We start from the raw sequence: 14768 nt of genomic DNA on the forward strand, positions 1-14768 counted from the left end.
ACAGGGTCGTAAACTTCATCAAAACCTCATTTTATCAGGATTCATCTTTGGCTATAATGACTGGATCATTCAGTAATGCGCGTCAAATGCCGGAGTGTTTTCTGTGAGAGCTGACCGGGATGAGTAACACGACATCGATCGTGCGTTGACTCATTTGACAAATCCATATTTGATTCAGGGTGGAGAGAGAAGAGAGAGAGAGAGAGAGAGAGACAGAGAGAGAGAGAGAGAGAGAGAGAGAAGAGGAGGAGACACGCGGCTTGCCTCCGCGTCTCTCTCAGTTCTTGTGAGGATTTTTCCAAGCGCAAAAGACGTGATATCGCCAAACCTCGCTTTTTTCCTCTGAAATGCATCTTCTGCAGCCTGAACGAGCCTCGACGAAGTGCGCGCCGTGAGGATGTTACGCATTTCTCACCTGCAGATCGATTCACTCAAACATTGCTGAACGTTTTTTGCGACGCGTCGTTGAGGAGGAAAACTTTTCGTCGCCGTTTATTTTGTTTTATCCGTTGAATTGTAAACTCCGTTGCGATGTCTTTACAGCGGCGCTGTGGCAGCGCGGATCGGCGAGGATTTACGCGTTTTAGTCGAATATCGTTGCACCGTACTGTTGTGTGTGTCGTTAAACATATCTGATTTAAAGACAACCCCTTTAATATTTTTCTGTTTAAAAGAGTGTTTATTTGGTTCTTTGTTTGGGAGGGAAAAATCCCAGTGCACAGATTATCCGAGCAACAAGCGTCGCCGTACGATGCGCACATTCCCAAGGAATAACGCATCTTGCGCGGTATTTTTGGAGAAAACCTCAACGTATTCTCAGATCTGTCTTACTTTGATAGGGTCTGTGACCAAATCCGTTTCGGTTTACATATAGATACTCTGACAAGTGCCTTTATTTGCAAAGGAAACCATGGCTTGCTTTCCATGGCGAGTATTCTGGATAATTCAAGCGCTCGTGGATGTGACACTTTCCCAGGAAATTTACGCGCCTCATTCCATCAGAATCGAAGGGGACCTGACCCTAGGTGGCCTATTCCCCGTCCATGCCCGCGGGGTCTCTGGGGAACCGTGTGGAGATATCAAGAAAGAGAACGGGATACACCGATTGGAGGCGATGCTGTACGCGCTGGACCAGATCAACAGCGACGACGAGCTTTTGCCCAACATCACTTTGGGTGCCCGGGTTTTGGACACATGTTCCCGCGATACGTATGCGTTGGAGCAGTCCCTTACTTTTGTGCAGGCTCTCATACAGAAAGACACGTCGGATGTTAGGTGCACGAACGGGGAGCCCCCGGTGTTTGTCAAACCGGAGAAGGTGGTCGGAGTCATAGGGGCTTCGGCGAGTTCAGTGTCTATTATGGTTGCAAATATACTGCGACTCTTTCAGGTGAGTCAAGCGTATAGTGACTACAGGAATGCCACGAGTGTCTGAATTCGGATGTGTTTCAGCATGTCTTTTGTCATTAGCATACCTTTAAAGTGATAAGATATGCTTGCAGTAGTGAAATGATGACAGGTATTTGTATGTAAATGCACATAAAGGGTCTTATATCGATCATATAAGGAGAGGCTGTTAGTCATCATCGATTATCAACCACAACTGGCTTTTCAGTGGGGTTTCCTCTCTCTCTCTCTCTCTCTCTCTCTCTCTCTCTCTCTCTCTCTCTCTCTCTCTCTCTCTCTCTCTCTCTCTCTCCAATGCAAGTACAAGTAATTGCATTGCTATTGCATTAATAATAATAATTTATATTTTATTTTTATAAGCATATTGTCTATCATATTTTCCTTTATTTTCTTCTTGTGAAGTTTGTGCATATGCAAATGAATTTCCAAATGTAGAGACTGTAGATATGTTGAAAATGTGAAATTGCAATATTCAGGCATGTTAAAGGTTAATATATGTTGAGCCTTACTGTGCAAATCAGACCTTTGGACCAGGACATCAAAATTTTACACAAACACAAGATTTTCTATATCTGGTAATGATGTGTGATATACATCCTAAAAAGTCATCATCCACTCATCTACTCTTATGGAAATAAACAGTAACCTCACTTTAATCTCAACACTTATATAAATTGAACAGGTGTTGTAGGAAAGTACTGAGAATATTAATAATAAACATACCCTGGCCTTAATAATATGAAAAAGTCTTTATGGGGGTGTAAATGATTTAGTTGCAGACAACCGAAACGTAAATGCATTCACATATGCGAGTGCACTGATAATTGCATCCCGCCCCTTGATACCGATGGCTCTGATTAACAGATACAGCAATTAAAAATGTAACATTCTGTGTAGTTCACTGTAATGATGCGAATGGACTTATCTGCACCCTGCATCTGAGATAAACACGGCTAATGACATCCCACCGGTCGGTCTGTGTGGATAATGCAAAGCTCGTCTTCTGTTTGCTTCTTCGCAGTCTTTCTCTGTTTCTCATGCATGCAAATGCAAAGACGGTGCAAGACATCTGAAGCTGTAAACATTAAAGGAAATTCAGACTGTAGACACTTTTTGTGCCTTAATCTTGATGACCATAGGGATATTTAGACTTTAGACTCAAATCACAGATATAGGCACTTACAATGGAAGTAAATAAAGGAAGTTTCATAAACTTAGTGACACATTTTTCATTAAGAATAGCTTACAATAAAAGAGGTGCTTATGTAACCTAAAATTGTATGTTTTGTGTTTCATGTGTTTGTCTTGCCCCATCACTGTATGTACATTACTATTAAACATAGGCTGTTAAATTTGCAGTGTGTAATTTTTAGAAGGATCTCTTGAAAGAAATGCAAAATAATATACAAAACTATATTTTCAGGGGTAAATAAAGACCTTTTATAATGAACCGTTATGTTTTTATTACCTTAGAATGAGAGTTTTTATCTACATACACCGAGGGTCCCCTTACGTGAAAGTCGCCATTTTGTGCCGTCATGTTTCTACAGAAGCCCTTAACGGACAAACTTTTTTATTAAGTTGTCTCCGACGATCACATGTTTTTTCGTTGGCGGCTACCGTAGCTTCTCTATGCGTTTCAAAAGCAAGAGGTGAGCAGTGGACTGAGCCGTTGGTTGCAATTCGCAACCTCACCACTAGATGCTGCTCAACTTTACACACTGCACCTTTAATAGATTTTAACCCATTAGACTTTAGCTTGGATTTCACAGACAGGGTCACAAATGCTAAATCAATTTGATTTATTGAAAAATTTGCATTAACATAGCACTTAGCCACCAGCTGCAGCGTTTTTGTGCTAAAATCAAGTTGCTACGCACAAAAATCTCCCATGACAACCATTTCATTTCATTTATCCTGCACACTGAATTTTGAGCTTTAAAAAAATACTTTTTTTTAGCATGGTTTTTATAAAATATGAAGTAGATATAACTGCAAACTGGAGCTCTCCAAATTGGGCATGCACTCCAAAATGGGCGGGTAGGGTTAGGTTTGGGCTCTAATGGTAAGAACTTTGCCCCCTTTTGGAGTTTCCCAATGTCACCCCTATTTAGAGATATCTGTCTGCAGGTATATCCTTCCCTAATATGGACATATCCAATTGTTGGTTTAAACTAACCTAAAAAATGTGCATGCTTAAAACATTACATTGAAACAGCCCTGCATATCATAAATGCAGCACAAATGTACTAGTTGCTTGTGTTTTTGCATTAATAATTTTATGATAATGTTGATGAGTTGAATGCACTTAGATAAGACTGCAATATTTATGCCACTTTGCTTGACTTGAGTTTAAGGAAGAAGCACACAGCTAATGGCCACAGCGAAGTGCTTTCAACAGACCTAACGGATTGGTTTATAAAGGCTGACTTTCTGTCCTAGATGGTCTACTTAGAAAGTATTTGGTACACGTGGGATTTTAACACAAGCCAGGATGTCACAGATTTTCAGTTGTAAGCATTATGAAAGCAAATGTAAGGCAAGTTGTGCCCTACTGGCCACTTGCAGTCATTCACGAGGGCTGATTTTTATTTCCCCATGGCCTCACACTTGCTCCAGGTTTCAGACCTGTTTTTATTTGCTGTCGGGCTGGGATTACTGAGGGCATCCCTGTTGGCCCGGAGCGTTGTCGAAATGCGATGAGCACCGCCGTGATGAGGGTTGAAAGTGTTGAGGGCGATGCCTTAGACACAATTCATGAGGCATCGCCGGTTTTAGATTCCATCTCAACACATTTTGACTCAAAATACTTTTGACGCCACAGGCCCTGAATTTCATTCGGCTAAGGCAGAAGTCGTGATACGCCATTACTGTAGAGATTATGATTTGATTTTTATAGAACGAAGAGAAAAGGGAACTGCAGATGTTGCTATCGTGGAAATGTATAAAACACCTTAAGTGAAAAGGCCAACATAAAATCTAAATGGACCCCATTTACTGTACACACCTTCTTGATCTTATTATGCATGATTCACCAGTGCATCAAATGTTTGCTTTTCTACAGTTTTAGCAGAATGTAGGGACTTGTAGGGATCTAACTGTGAAATCCAATTCAGTTTTGTTTTGGATTTTTTTCCAGTTGAGTTTCAGAATGCTGTTTTAGATTATGCAGATAACCTTAACAATAATTTAACCTTGATAGATAGATTTGATAAAAGTGTTATCACTAGGGTGTGAACTTTTATATCTACAGCCTGGTTGGAAGCCTCCTCAAAGGTTGGTACCATCATTGATGGGAATAACGGAGAATTACTGTTTCCCCCGTTAAATGCTGCACATTCGATTTTCTCTCAGCCAGACAGTAGGACCTGCAAAGATTTTTTCCTCTGGTGTCTGTGTGTTAGAGAGGTGAGAGACAACCACATAACTAATGATGATTGGCTTCATTTCCATCGAGTGGTGCTTGTGTTTGTTCACACAAATGCACGGTCAGTCCATGCAGTGTTGCCAACTTGATGACTTTCTCTCTCTAGGTTTAGTAACTTTCTAGACCCCTTTAGTGACTTTATTTCAAAAAAGCGACCAGGACAAATCTAGCGACTTTTTGTGGCGTGGTTGGAGACTTTTGGAACAAGCTCAAAGGTCGAGGTGAAATGCAAGAATTTTATGTAACGTGCAACTTATGTCCAGGAAAGTGGCAAGTAATTCTGATCTAAAGATGCACCTCACATCGTCACATGCTGGCACAAAATTACTTCTCTTGGGGGCATCCAAGTTATTGACATATTTGAACATACTTTCCTTTGTAATTATAATGATGTAACAAAGTTATTAACTCAGTTACTATTTGTGAGAAGTAACTATAACTAATTACTTTTTAAAGTAACATGATCAACACTGGGTACCATATAAAAATAGTCCTTCATAATCCATTGCAAACTCACATTATCGCTTAGGCATGGTATATAACTTTTCACATTTATAAATGACAGTAAAATAAGATCATACCCAGCCATACATTTTCTTTTTAAATACCCCGTTTAGTTCAGAAACACTTTACAGGCAGAAGAAAGTTGATATATGAGGAGCTCAGATACAAAAGCTACTAAACTCAAATACTGCGCTTTGCTGATCCGTTCAATGGATTCTGCCAACAATGTCCATTTATTTAGCAAAGTCCTCTAAGTGCATGGATGAAGAGTTACATGAACTGTGTTCAATAGTTTATTATCTGGTTAAAGGATGTTTTTCTGAATATATTAGGATATTAAACCAATTGTAAGGATATTAACCCAACCCAGAGAGTTGAAATTTTTGCATGCATTTAGGGGGTTTTGCAGCGAAATACACATTTGACAATAAATTGACCTGACCATTTAAGTGACATTTGTGAAAATAAGGCATTTCAATTACTGACTTATAACATTTTTATTCCCATTAAAGTGCAATGAATGAAACCTTAACATGCAAAGAAATGCACATTTTCAAGAAAAGATGTCATGCGCACTTAGAGGGTTTTGCATCCGAAACAAGTTTTTAGTTTTTCGATCGAATGTCCAAACGTTAATGTTTTGCTATTGAAATGATAAATAAAATGACTCTTAAACAAGACAATTCTTGTCACCATGATTCAGTAAGTGACTATTGATTTCTCTGACGTCTTACCCAGGAGCTTTTCTGCTCAGAGCTCTAGTAAATACAGTATATGTTTGCTATCACTCATTCTGAGGCCACCAACATGAAAGTGACAACAGCTACAGTGACAGAAGTCTAAAAATATCGGTGTTGTGGGATTCATTTCTCACCGAAGCAGTAACCCACAAACCCAGGATTTCTATGGCACAGATATTTTAACCAATCAATGAGAAGTGGGCATGAAATGTGGCCTTCTCCCGCTGTTACTGTAATTATTATTTGTGCTATTTGCAAAGCATTACTATTATGGTTAAAGCTACATTCTCAACCCCGATCCTAAATCTTGTCCTCCACATTTGTACTGAGGACTTGCATTATATCTCAAATTTAAGAGTGGTATATTACTCCTCTCAGTAATCGGATTTGGGATTTTCGAATTATAGGATATAGGACCTGTTGAATTATACCAAGGGTGATAAACTTACTTTAAAGGACCCGAGTCATTTCTAAGGAGAAGATTATCACAGAGATTTAGGGATGGGCTCTTTGGATTTGGGTCATTAAGCAACCTGCTAGAAACCATCAATAGCAGCCTATCTTAATGCGGCTGGTTTTATACTCGTATATTCTTCAGAAAATGTAAAGCCTAGCTATTTCTAACATGTTTATCTTTTGCATAGGCTTATTTAAGATACTCCTTCCAACTTTTAACAAAAGTAAGCAAGCTTCTTTAGACATTTACCATGATAGTACCTTGGTGTAACATGTAAATATTATAGTACACAGGGTTTCCCACAGAAAATTTGTTAGTTAAGGTGGTTTTTGGGCTGGGGGCGTGGCAATCAAAGGGGCGGGCTTACGTGTCATAAAGACAGAGTGCAGTTATGCTAATTTGAAAAACACGCCCACCAGAGAGAAAACAATCCAACTGTCTCCATTGACTTTGTATTGCGGGAGGCCGCCTCCTTGTCATTTCTGGCTTATAACAAAAACAGAATAATGCCTAAAAGCTGCTGTGTGACAATATGTACAGCTAACAAGCCAAAAAACCCAGAATTAAGTTTATATAAGCTGTCGAGCCATAAAACCCAGCCTTTAAGGAGAAAAAAAGTGGATCGGCGACTACGTTTCCCTCTAGTGGGCGCTGTTCTACTAATAGAAGTACTATGAAAAGTTGCCTTTTCCACTTTTGTGTCTTTAAACGCTTGTTTTTTGGGTTCGTCCACGCTATTCTCTGAGGTGTTTTATCAACTGGCTAGTTATTCTCTAGACAGTGACGATCCGGACAACATCTTTCTTATTTCGGCCATGTGGCGCGCGTGCCCGCTCGCGGTGTGAAGCGTGTCTGCGCTATTCTCCGAGATGCACTTGAACGCTTTTTGTGCAGCTATTTTTTTTTTTGAACGACCTAGTTAAGGCAGTAGGATTTCCCAGCTTTGTACATTTTCAGAATATAATAAAAAATCAGCATCATGGTATAATGATATTACCATCTGATATCACTACTAAAGCCCGGGATACACTGCACGATTATTGGCTGTCCCAGACAAAAGATTGCCATCGTGAAACAATCGTCGCGATTTCTGTGATCGTGGCTCTTCATCGGTGGTCCTATGTCGTACAATGAGAGAGGTTCAAAGACGGCCGTTTTGCCGGCCTTGCGTCCAAAGATAGCCTACAATAGTTTTCTGACAGTGTCAGAAATTCGGCATGATCACCGCACAGTGTGTTTGCTGCTACGACATGCGCACCGGTATTTGTGTACCACGAGCACATGCTGGTGACGTTGCGCAACGTGTGACGCTGCCGCCAAAGCTTCCGTGTCATCATCGTACAGTCTACATGCCTCTCGTACCCGAGTTTAAACGATACATGACGCACAGTGTGATAAGGTAATGATCTTATATGAGGGCAAAAATCGTGCAGTGTATTCCGGGCTTAAAGCATAGCACAGCCTTAATTTCAACACATATCTTATTTTCATATTTCACAAACTGCTCTGTTTACATTCAAATATAATGCAAAAGAAGATTATAGAGTGGCATCTGTTCGTCATCCAATTTATATAAACACAAGTTTATGCCACCTACCAATCACTTTCATGATGGCGGTGCCAGGGCTAGCAGATGCTGGCATGATGGCAAGAGTTAATGGACCACTTCTCTCACCTGGAGGTTATTTCGCTCGGATAACATATCTGCACCATTTTTTTATCAGCCCTTAACATCTTTTGGATCCTGATTGGCTAGTCCAGCTCTCGGGGTTGGCCTGTTTTCGGTGCGAGAGATCCCAGCCTATTTATCAGTATTGCTCGCATGTGTACACACTCACGCCTGCCAAAAACCCGATCGCATCAATGCCAAACCGTAACTTTTGGTTACGTAACATTACATTTTGGTCTGCTGGGAAATTTATGTTGGAAGAATCTTGTTGTAGATCAGGTGGGTTCAATGGGCTTGATAAATGGTACAGATTATGTTTTGGCTGAAGTTCCGAGGATGGTACCTGGAAACGGGTCCAAATGAGTCCAAACGCTCCATTACTCTCGGTGGGCCTCGCTCATTTCAACATTTCACATTCAACATAATTTTTTTGCATTGAATTAAATGTGGCAATTTATGAAACTTTTTGTGAAAGATAAATCTTGGTTCACCGTTTACTTTACTTCTACTGTATATCCTATAGGTATAAGCATCAATCTAAAGTCCAAACTTCCTAATCATTATTTTGCTCCAATGCCAGTCGAGAAAGAGCTTTACATTTTCCCAAGCGCTCTCTCTTATCTTCCGTTCAATGCCTGCCTGTGAAGTCGCTCAGCGTGAAGTCTAGAAAAATCCTCAGTTGATGTCATAAAGCCCGACTGTCATTGGCTCATCTCAGAGCTCTTTAAAAGAGAGAGTCCCGCTGGGCAGACTGCCATAAATCATTACGAGCGCAGATCTTTTTTCTCATCTAGGAAGCGTCAATGATATACATAGCAGTAATTAATGAAATAATTTCTTCTCTCCAATCAATAGATACCCGGGCTCCCCGCAGACACGGCTGACATTTATCACATCCAGTGCAACTGATTAATTTGTATTGCTATTACCTCAACATGAGAAGGAATCATTTGTTTGAATGATCTATTCCTGCATACTAAACCCAACATACTTGAGTGCTGCCTGATGGTTTTTAGGCGGAGACCACTTCAAACTGTCGCCTCTGAATGTTTCAGGAGGAGTAGATATTGTTAGCATAAGATGCTAGGTGTTTCAGTGAGGTTTTTGTTTATTGTTAAGTGCCAAACATTGGTGTGGTTTTAAACAAACAGTGGAATATACGCTGGGTTTCCATTGAAACGAGGGGCAAGGGTATTACAATGACGTTGAGTTGTCAATTTACATGTGTTTTCAGAGGTAAAGGTTTCAGATGTTAGCAGAGTTGTTAGCAAAAAAGATCTTGCTTCTTTCAAGGTTTTGGATGTGTAGTTTGTACAGTTGTGTGAATCCTGCCCTGAGGTGAAGGGTGGAATTATATAGGATGATGAGAATTAAACACTACAACTTTGATTGAGACGGACGGTGTTGCAGTCACGAAGGTCTGTAGTACTCGAATAAAGCTGTCTGGTAGCATTCTTCTGTGCTTGCTGTCGTCTTTGCTTATGGCCACTCAAGTTGTGAAAGTTTTTCAGCCAATAACCACAATGAAGCCACAACGACATCATGGGAACGCTGGATTCAGTTAATCCTATGCACTTTACTAAGGTCAGCATTGCTGTGCATAACAGACCCTGTTTAATACCTTAAACTTCAGTCCATATGATCCTTATTTACCAATTTTCCCAAGTGTTATTTGGCCGAAGATGCGTGAGAGATGCGTGACACTCTTTCAGGTGTATCTGAGCCTATCACTTCAGCTTTAAGGATTTTCTTGGATCAGTAAGTTTCATTTGATTTCCTCAGAATCTTGTCAGGTGGTGGAAGGAGATGCACGGAGAGTCGCCCATCTGTGCAGTGACAGATACTCACTTGAAGGCATCCTTAAGGGACCTGGTTTGCACGATTTACAAGCTTACTGCCAGTATGTCAACTCACTTAAGTAATGAGAAAATACCTCTGCTTACAATAGCATTCATGTTTGTTTCAGTCTTATCTTACAGGAATTAGTATTTTAAAAGTTTGGTAGTTCCGATGAACTCAAATTTTAGTGCATTTGTTTGAAGCATCATCCCGTTGTTAAAAGAAAACCCCTATTTTTTTCAATGCATGCACTTTGTTCATTGTACAGTGCATTGTAAATGTGTTAGCATTTAGCCTAGCCCCATTCATTCCTTAGGATACAAACCGGGATGAATTTAAAAGCCACCAAACACTTCCATGTTTTCTCTATTTAAAGACTGTTACTTGAGTCATTAAACGAGTAAGTATGGTGGCACAAAATAAAACATGGGTATTTTTTAAGCAGATAAAAAGGAGAACTACATTGTATGGCGGAAGGGCACTTAGTTTGCAGTACTTCAACCAATGCACGCAGTTACATCATCACTACTGACTACTTCCGATCTCGCTCAAACTTCCATCAATATTACTGCACTCGAGGTTGAAGTGCTGCACACTAAGTGCTCTTCTGCCATACTACTCATGTTTAAATAGGGAAAACATGGAAGTGTTTGGTGGCTTCTAAATTCATCCCTGTTTGGATCCTAAGGAATGAATGGGGCTAGGCTAAATGCTAACACATTCACAATGCGCTGTGCAATGATGAAGTGCACGCATTGAATAAACATAAGTATTTATTAATTCATCTAAGTTGAGGTAAGAATATAGTAAAATATTGATAAACGGTGGTGTTTTCCTTTAAAGGATAAGTTCATTCCAGAATGACAATTTTATCATAAATCACTGACCCCCGTGTCGTTCCAGGCCCATAAGTCCTTCGATATAAATTTTTATTTACATATAATTTTAGATATTTTTGATTAAAACCGTCCATGTGTCATTAGATCACTTGTAGTCTGCTCGTGAACACGCCCAAGGAGGAAAACAAATTGTTGTGTAAAGTTGTTAGTTTTGATTTCTTTGTGCACAAAGGTGTTCTCGTCATTTCATAATATTCTGATTGAACACTGATGGCACATGGGTCTTTTTGCCGATTTTTTAAATTCTTTTCAGGGCTTGAAAAGCATTGGTTTAATAGCAGTCTATGGGACAGTCACAAGCCTCCATTTTTTTTTATAAAAAATCTGTTCCGAAGTACTTACGGGTTTGGTGGTAAGTGATTTATGACAAAATGTTCATTCTGGAGTGAACTAACCTTTTAAGCAATATTAGCCTGAAGCCGAAAAAAAATCACTTGCAGGAAGATTTTAGGTTATTTTATTTCTTGTCTTCCTTTATAAGTGCATTTACAGTACAGTACGTGCTTTTAAGATTTTTGCAATCTTGAGAGACAAGTTAAATGAATGGATTAAAGTGATCCTCTTTACTTCATTGGTGCATAATTCTGGTATTACTGTATCTGTGTCATCTTCGTTAAATGTTACATTTACATTTCTACATTGTCTTTCAACAACTCGCATTCAGGTCTGGCCTCATGCTGATATTTCACAGCCACTTTTTATGACCCAATCAGTTCACAATGGGTGAAATATGCCAAATTCGTAGAATGAAATTGCTTTTGAATGCCAGTTCAGACTTTTTAACTGAGAATTTACCAATGTTATTTAACCAAAATAGATGTTTTTGGCCCGTTACTGTAAATTTAACACAGAGGACCTGCTGCTGGTTTTGTCTATAAAAAGAAAACCTGTCAGATGAGGTGAAGTTTAATTACGTGACTGCAGCATGATCCGTTTTGGCAGAAGAGAAGTGAGGGTTGGCCGCCGCTTTAAAAGGGTTCTAATTATGTCCCACATTCAGATGAAATGGTAGTAAATTAAGCCCTGTCAAAAGAAAAGTCACAATTATAAACAAATAGATTAGCCTGTCACGAGGACAGTCATAAACACTACTGAATAAACACATCACACTTTCCTCAGGAAATTTGAGGGTTTTTTATTCAAAGAAAGAAATTCAAATCTCTTACCTCATGAAGATTTAATTACTTGTTTACATTTACCTTTGACTTGTGGGGTGAACTCGTCGAAAAGCAGCATCATAAACACAAAAATATTAAAATTCAATAAAACATTTTAGATCAGTATTGCATGCATGCAAACCGTTCCCCTTGAAAGATTTTGAAAATCGAAGTAGTACAAAAAGTTCATTCATGCATTTAATGTAAGATACTGGATGTCTCAATGCATCACTCTTAAAATTTTACCCAAAGACCTTTTTTCTTTTAATTTAATTTAATTGGTGATAAAAATGGTAAATGTTCAGTATCTTATAACGCTCTGTGACATTTATGGTGTTTTTTGTATTTTACATGTATCTGCTGATATGTCATATTTCATTTCCTGGTAGATGGCATGAAGTGAACATTTGGCTCAACTGAATAGTTATCTTATGGTTTGAGAGGCCCTTTATGGCAATTTATATTTAAATCCAATCAAATCTTTAAGGTTAACAACAGAGAGTGAGATGGGTGTAATTTAGCTTTATGGCCCCACAGGAAATATGGTGAAAGTTTTCAGCAAATACCATTAAAAGCTGGGTGTTTAAATGGGCTTTCAGAGGATCATTTGATTTACATCCTTTAATTCTTACCGAAACGCAGGATATTTCTCTTTGCTTGATAGGATTTTTTTTTTTTTTTTTGAGTGCTCTTGGGTCCACTGTACTGCAGGAGAAGTGCTGAGATTACTTTCTAGTTTTTGTTATAAATCATATTGACTTTTCTAGACAATGGCCATATAAGTTTAATAATTCATGCGTTACACTCTCAGAAAAAAGGTACAAATGTTGCCACTGGGGCGGTACCTTTCCAAAAGTACACTTTTGTACCTAAAAGTTACATTATTGGTACCTTTAAGGTACCCTCAAAGGTACATATCTACTAGGGGTGTAACGGTTCAAATTACTCACGGTTCGGTGCGTGTCACGGTTTTAGGGTCACGGTTTTGGTGCGTGTATGTTTACTTGGACAAAAATGCATTTATTTGTGGTTTTGTGTCCATACAATGGAAGTCAGCAGGGCCAGTTTGGTTACTAACTTCAAAATTTGTTTTTTCTTGTATTCTGCAGAAGAAATACATCAATCATATAGGTGTGGATTGACATAAGAAAGATGAATAAATGGTGAAATAATTTTCATTTTTGGTTGAACTATCCCTTTAAGTGCATAAATAGGCATTATGTTGTATGAAATTGTCTCGCAGTCAGTTTAATAATGGGAATCAGATGTGAAGTTGATCTAAAGCTCTCTCTATATCAATCTACTACAGACTGTGGCAGAATGCATGAAATCTGTCTCATCTTATATACCTGATTGACAGATTTCAGAGGTGGGAAATGAGGAAAAAACGAATGAGACAAACTCATTTGTTTGCTAGCCTTCAAGTAATACAATGTGCCATATTATGTTCACACGAGAACAGCTGTAAGGTTTATAGACATTTGCAGTGTTCAGCGGAGAACAGACGTATAGGCTTTGTATGATACGACTCGCTCTTTACTGTCTTCATAAGCAGATGCCTTCTAAGACAGCATGCATGCTAACTGAAATGGATTCTCATAAGTGGCCACTTTGGAGTACTCTACCTTAGTAGTGCAGTCATACAAGTAGGGCTCATCACATGAAGTGCAGAAGAGACTCGACTCACAGTTAAAGGGAAATTCCGCCCTAAAACGGAATTTAGGGTGTTTTTTCGTTGTTAACGAGTCAAACTTTCATTTAAAAGCATATTTATGACTGAAGAGCAACATTTAAGATATTTAAGATGTTCGTTTTCTGGTAAACTGGCCTTTGAATGTGAGTGAATAGGGCATGTCGCATGAGTGCACAAAATCTCTATTTTTACAACACTAAGAAGGCTCGACACAACGTGATACTTTACTCGAAGTATCACGTGGGTCTCTACACATGAACGCAAGCATTGAGAACATTGTTTGTGTACACAGATTTTAGTAAAAGCGAAAAGTTTGAAACAACTTACCGTGCTGTTAAACTGCGTCCCGCCGCCATCTTGCCAGTCATGAGCAATCGATCTCAGAATGCGACATAAGGAGGAAGGAGAGTAAAGATGGATAGCTCCTAAAGCATAGTTCCATATAAATGCACGGATAATTTGTTGTTTTGTCTCAAGTGAAAAACAATATTGACCCTGTAGTTGAAAAAGTAGCGTCCTATGGAGTCCATTCAATCGCATTCTGAAATCGATTGCTCATGACTGGCAATATGGCGGCGGGACGCAGTTTAACAGCACGGTAAGTTGTTCCAAACTTTTCGCTTTTACTAAAATCTGTGTACACAAACAATGTTCTCAATGCTCGCGTTCATGTGTAGAGACCCACGCGATACTTCGAGTAAAGTATCACGTTGTGTCGAGCCTTCTTAGTGTTGTAAAAATAGAGATTTTGTGCACTCATGCGACATGCCCTATTCACTCACATTCAAAGGCCAGTTTACCAGAAAACGAACATCTTAAATATCTTAAATGTTGCTCTTCAGTCATAAATATGCTTTTAAATGAAAGTTTGACTCGTTAACAACGAAAAAACACCCTAAATTCCGTTTTAGGGCGGAATTTCCCTTTAATTACATTCATTTGAGTTAATCAATTGAGTTAAGTCACAATTAAATCG

At 39.1% G+C, this 14768-nt stretch overlaps 1 protein-coding gene across 2 annotated transcripts in view; it reads left to right on the forward strand.

Moving 5' to 3' along the window:
* Positions 1-215: 215 nt before the first annotated feature.
* grm7 (glutamate metabotropic receptor 7) overlaps positions 216-14768 on the forward strand; it is a 192758-nt gene continuing 178205 nt past the window's right edge. For both annotated transcript variants that reach the window (XM_055217170.2, XM_055217169.2), the window contains exon 1: positions 216-1390. In XM_055217170.2, coding sequence (XP_055073145.1) covers positions 911-1390 — 480 coding nt within the window. In that variant the 5' untranslated portion in view covers positions 216-910. The remainder of the gene's footprint in view (positions 1391-14768) is intronic.

The sequence above is a fragment of the Misgurnus anguillicaudatus genome, unplaced genomic scaffold, assembly GCF_027580225.2.
Source record: "Misgurnus anguillicaudatus unplaced genomic scaffold, ASM2758022v2 HiC_scaffold_32, whole genome shotgun sequence".
Taxonomy (NCBI): Eukaryota; Metazoa; Chordata; class Actinopteri; order Cypriniformes; family Cobitidae; genus Misgurnus; species Misgurnus anguillicaudatus.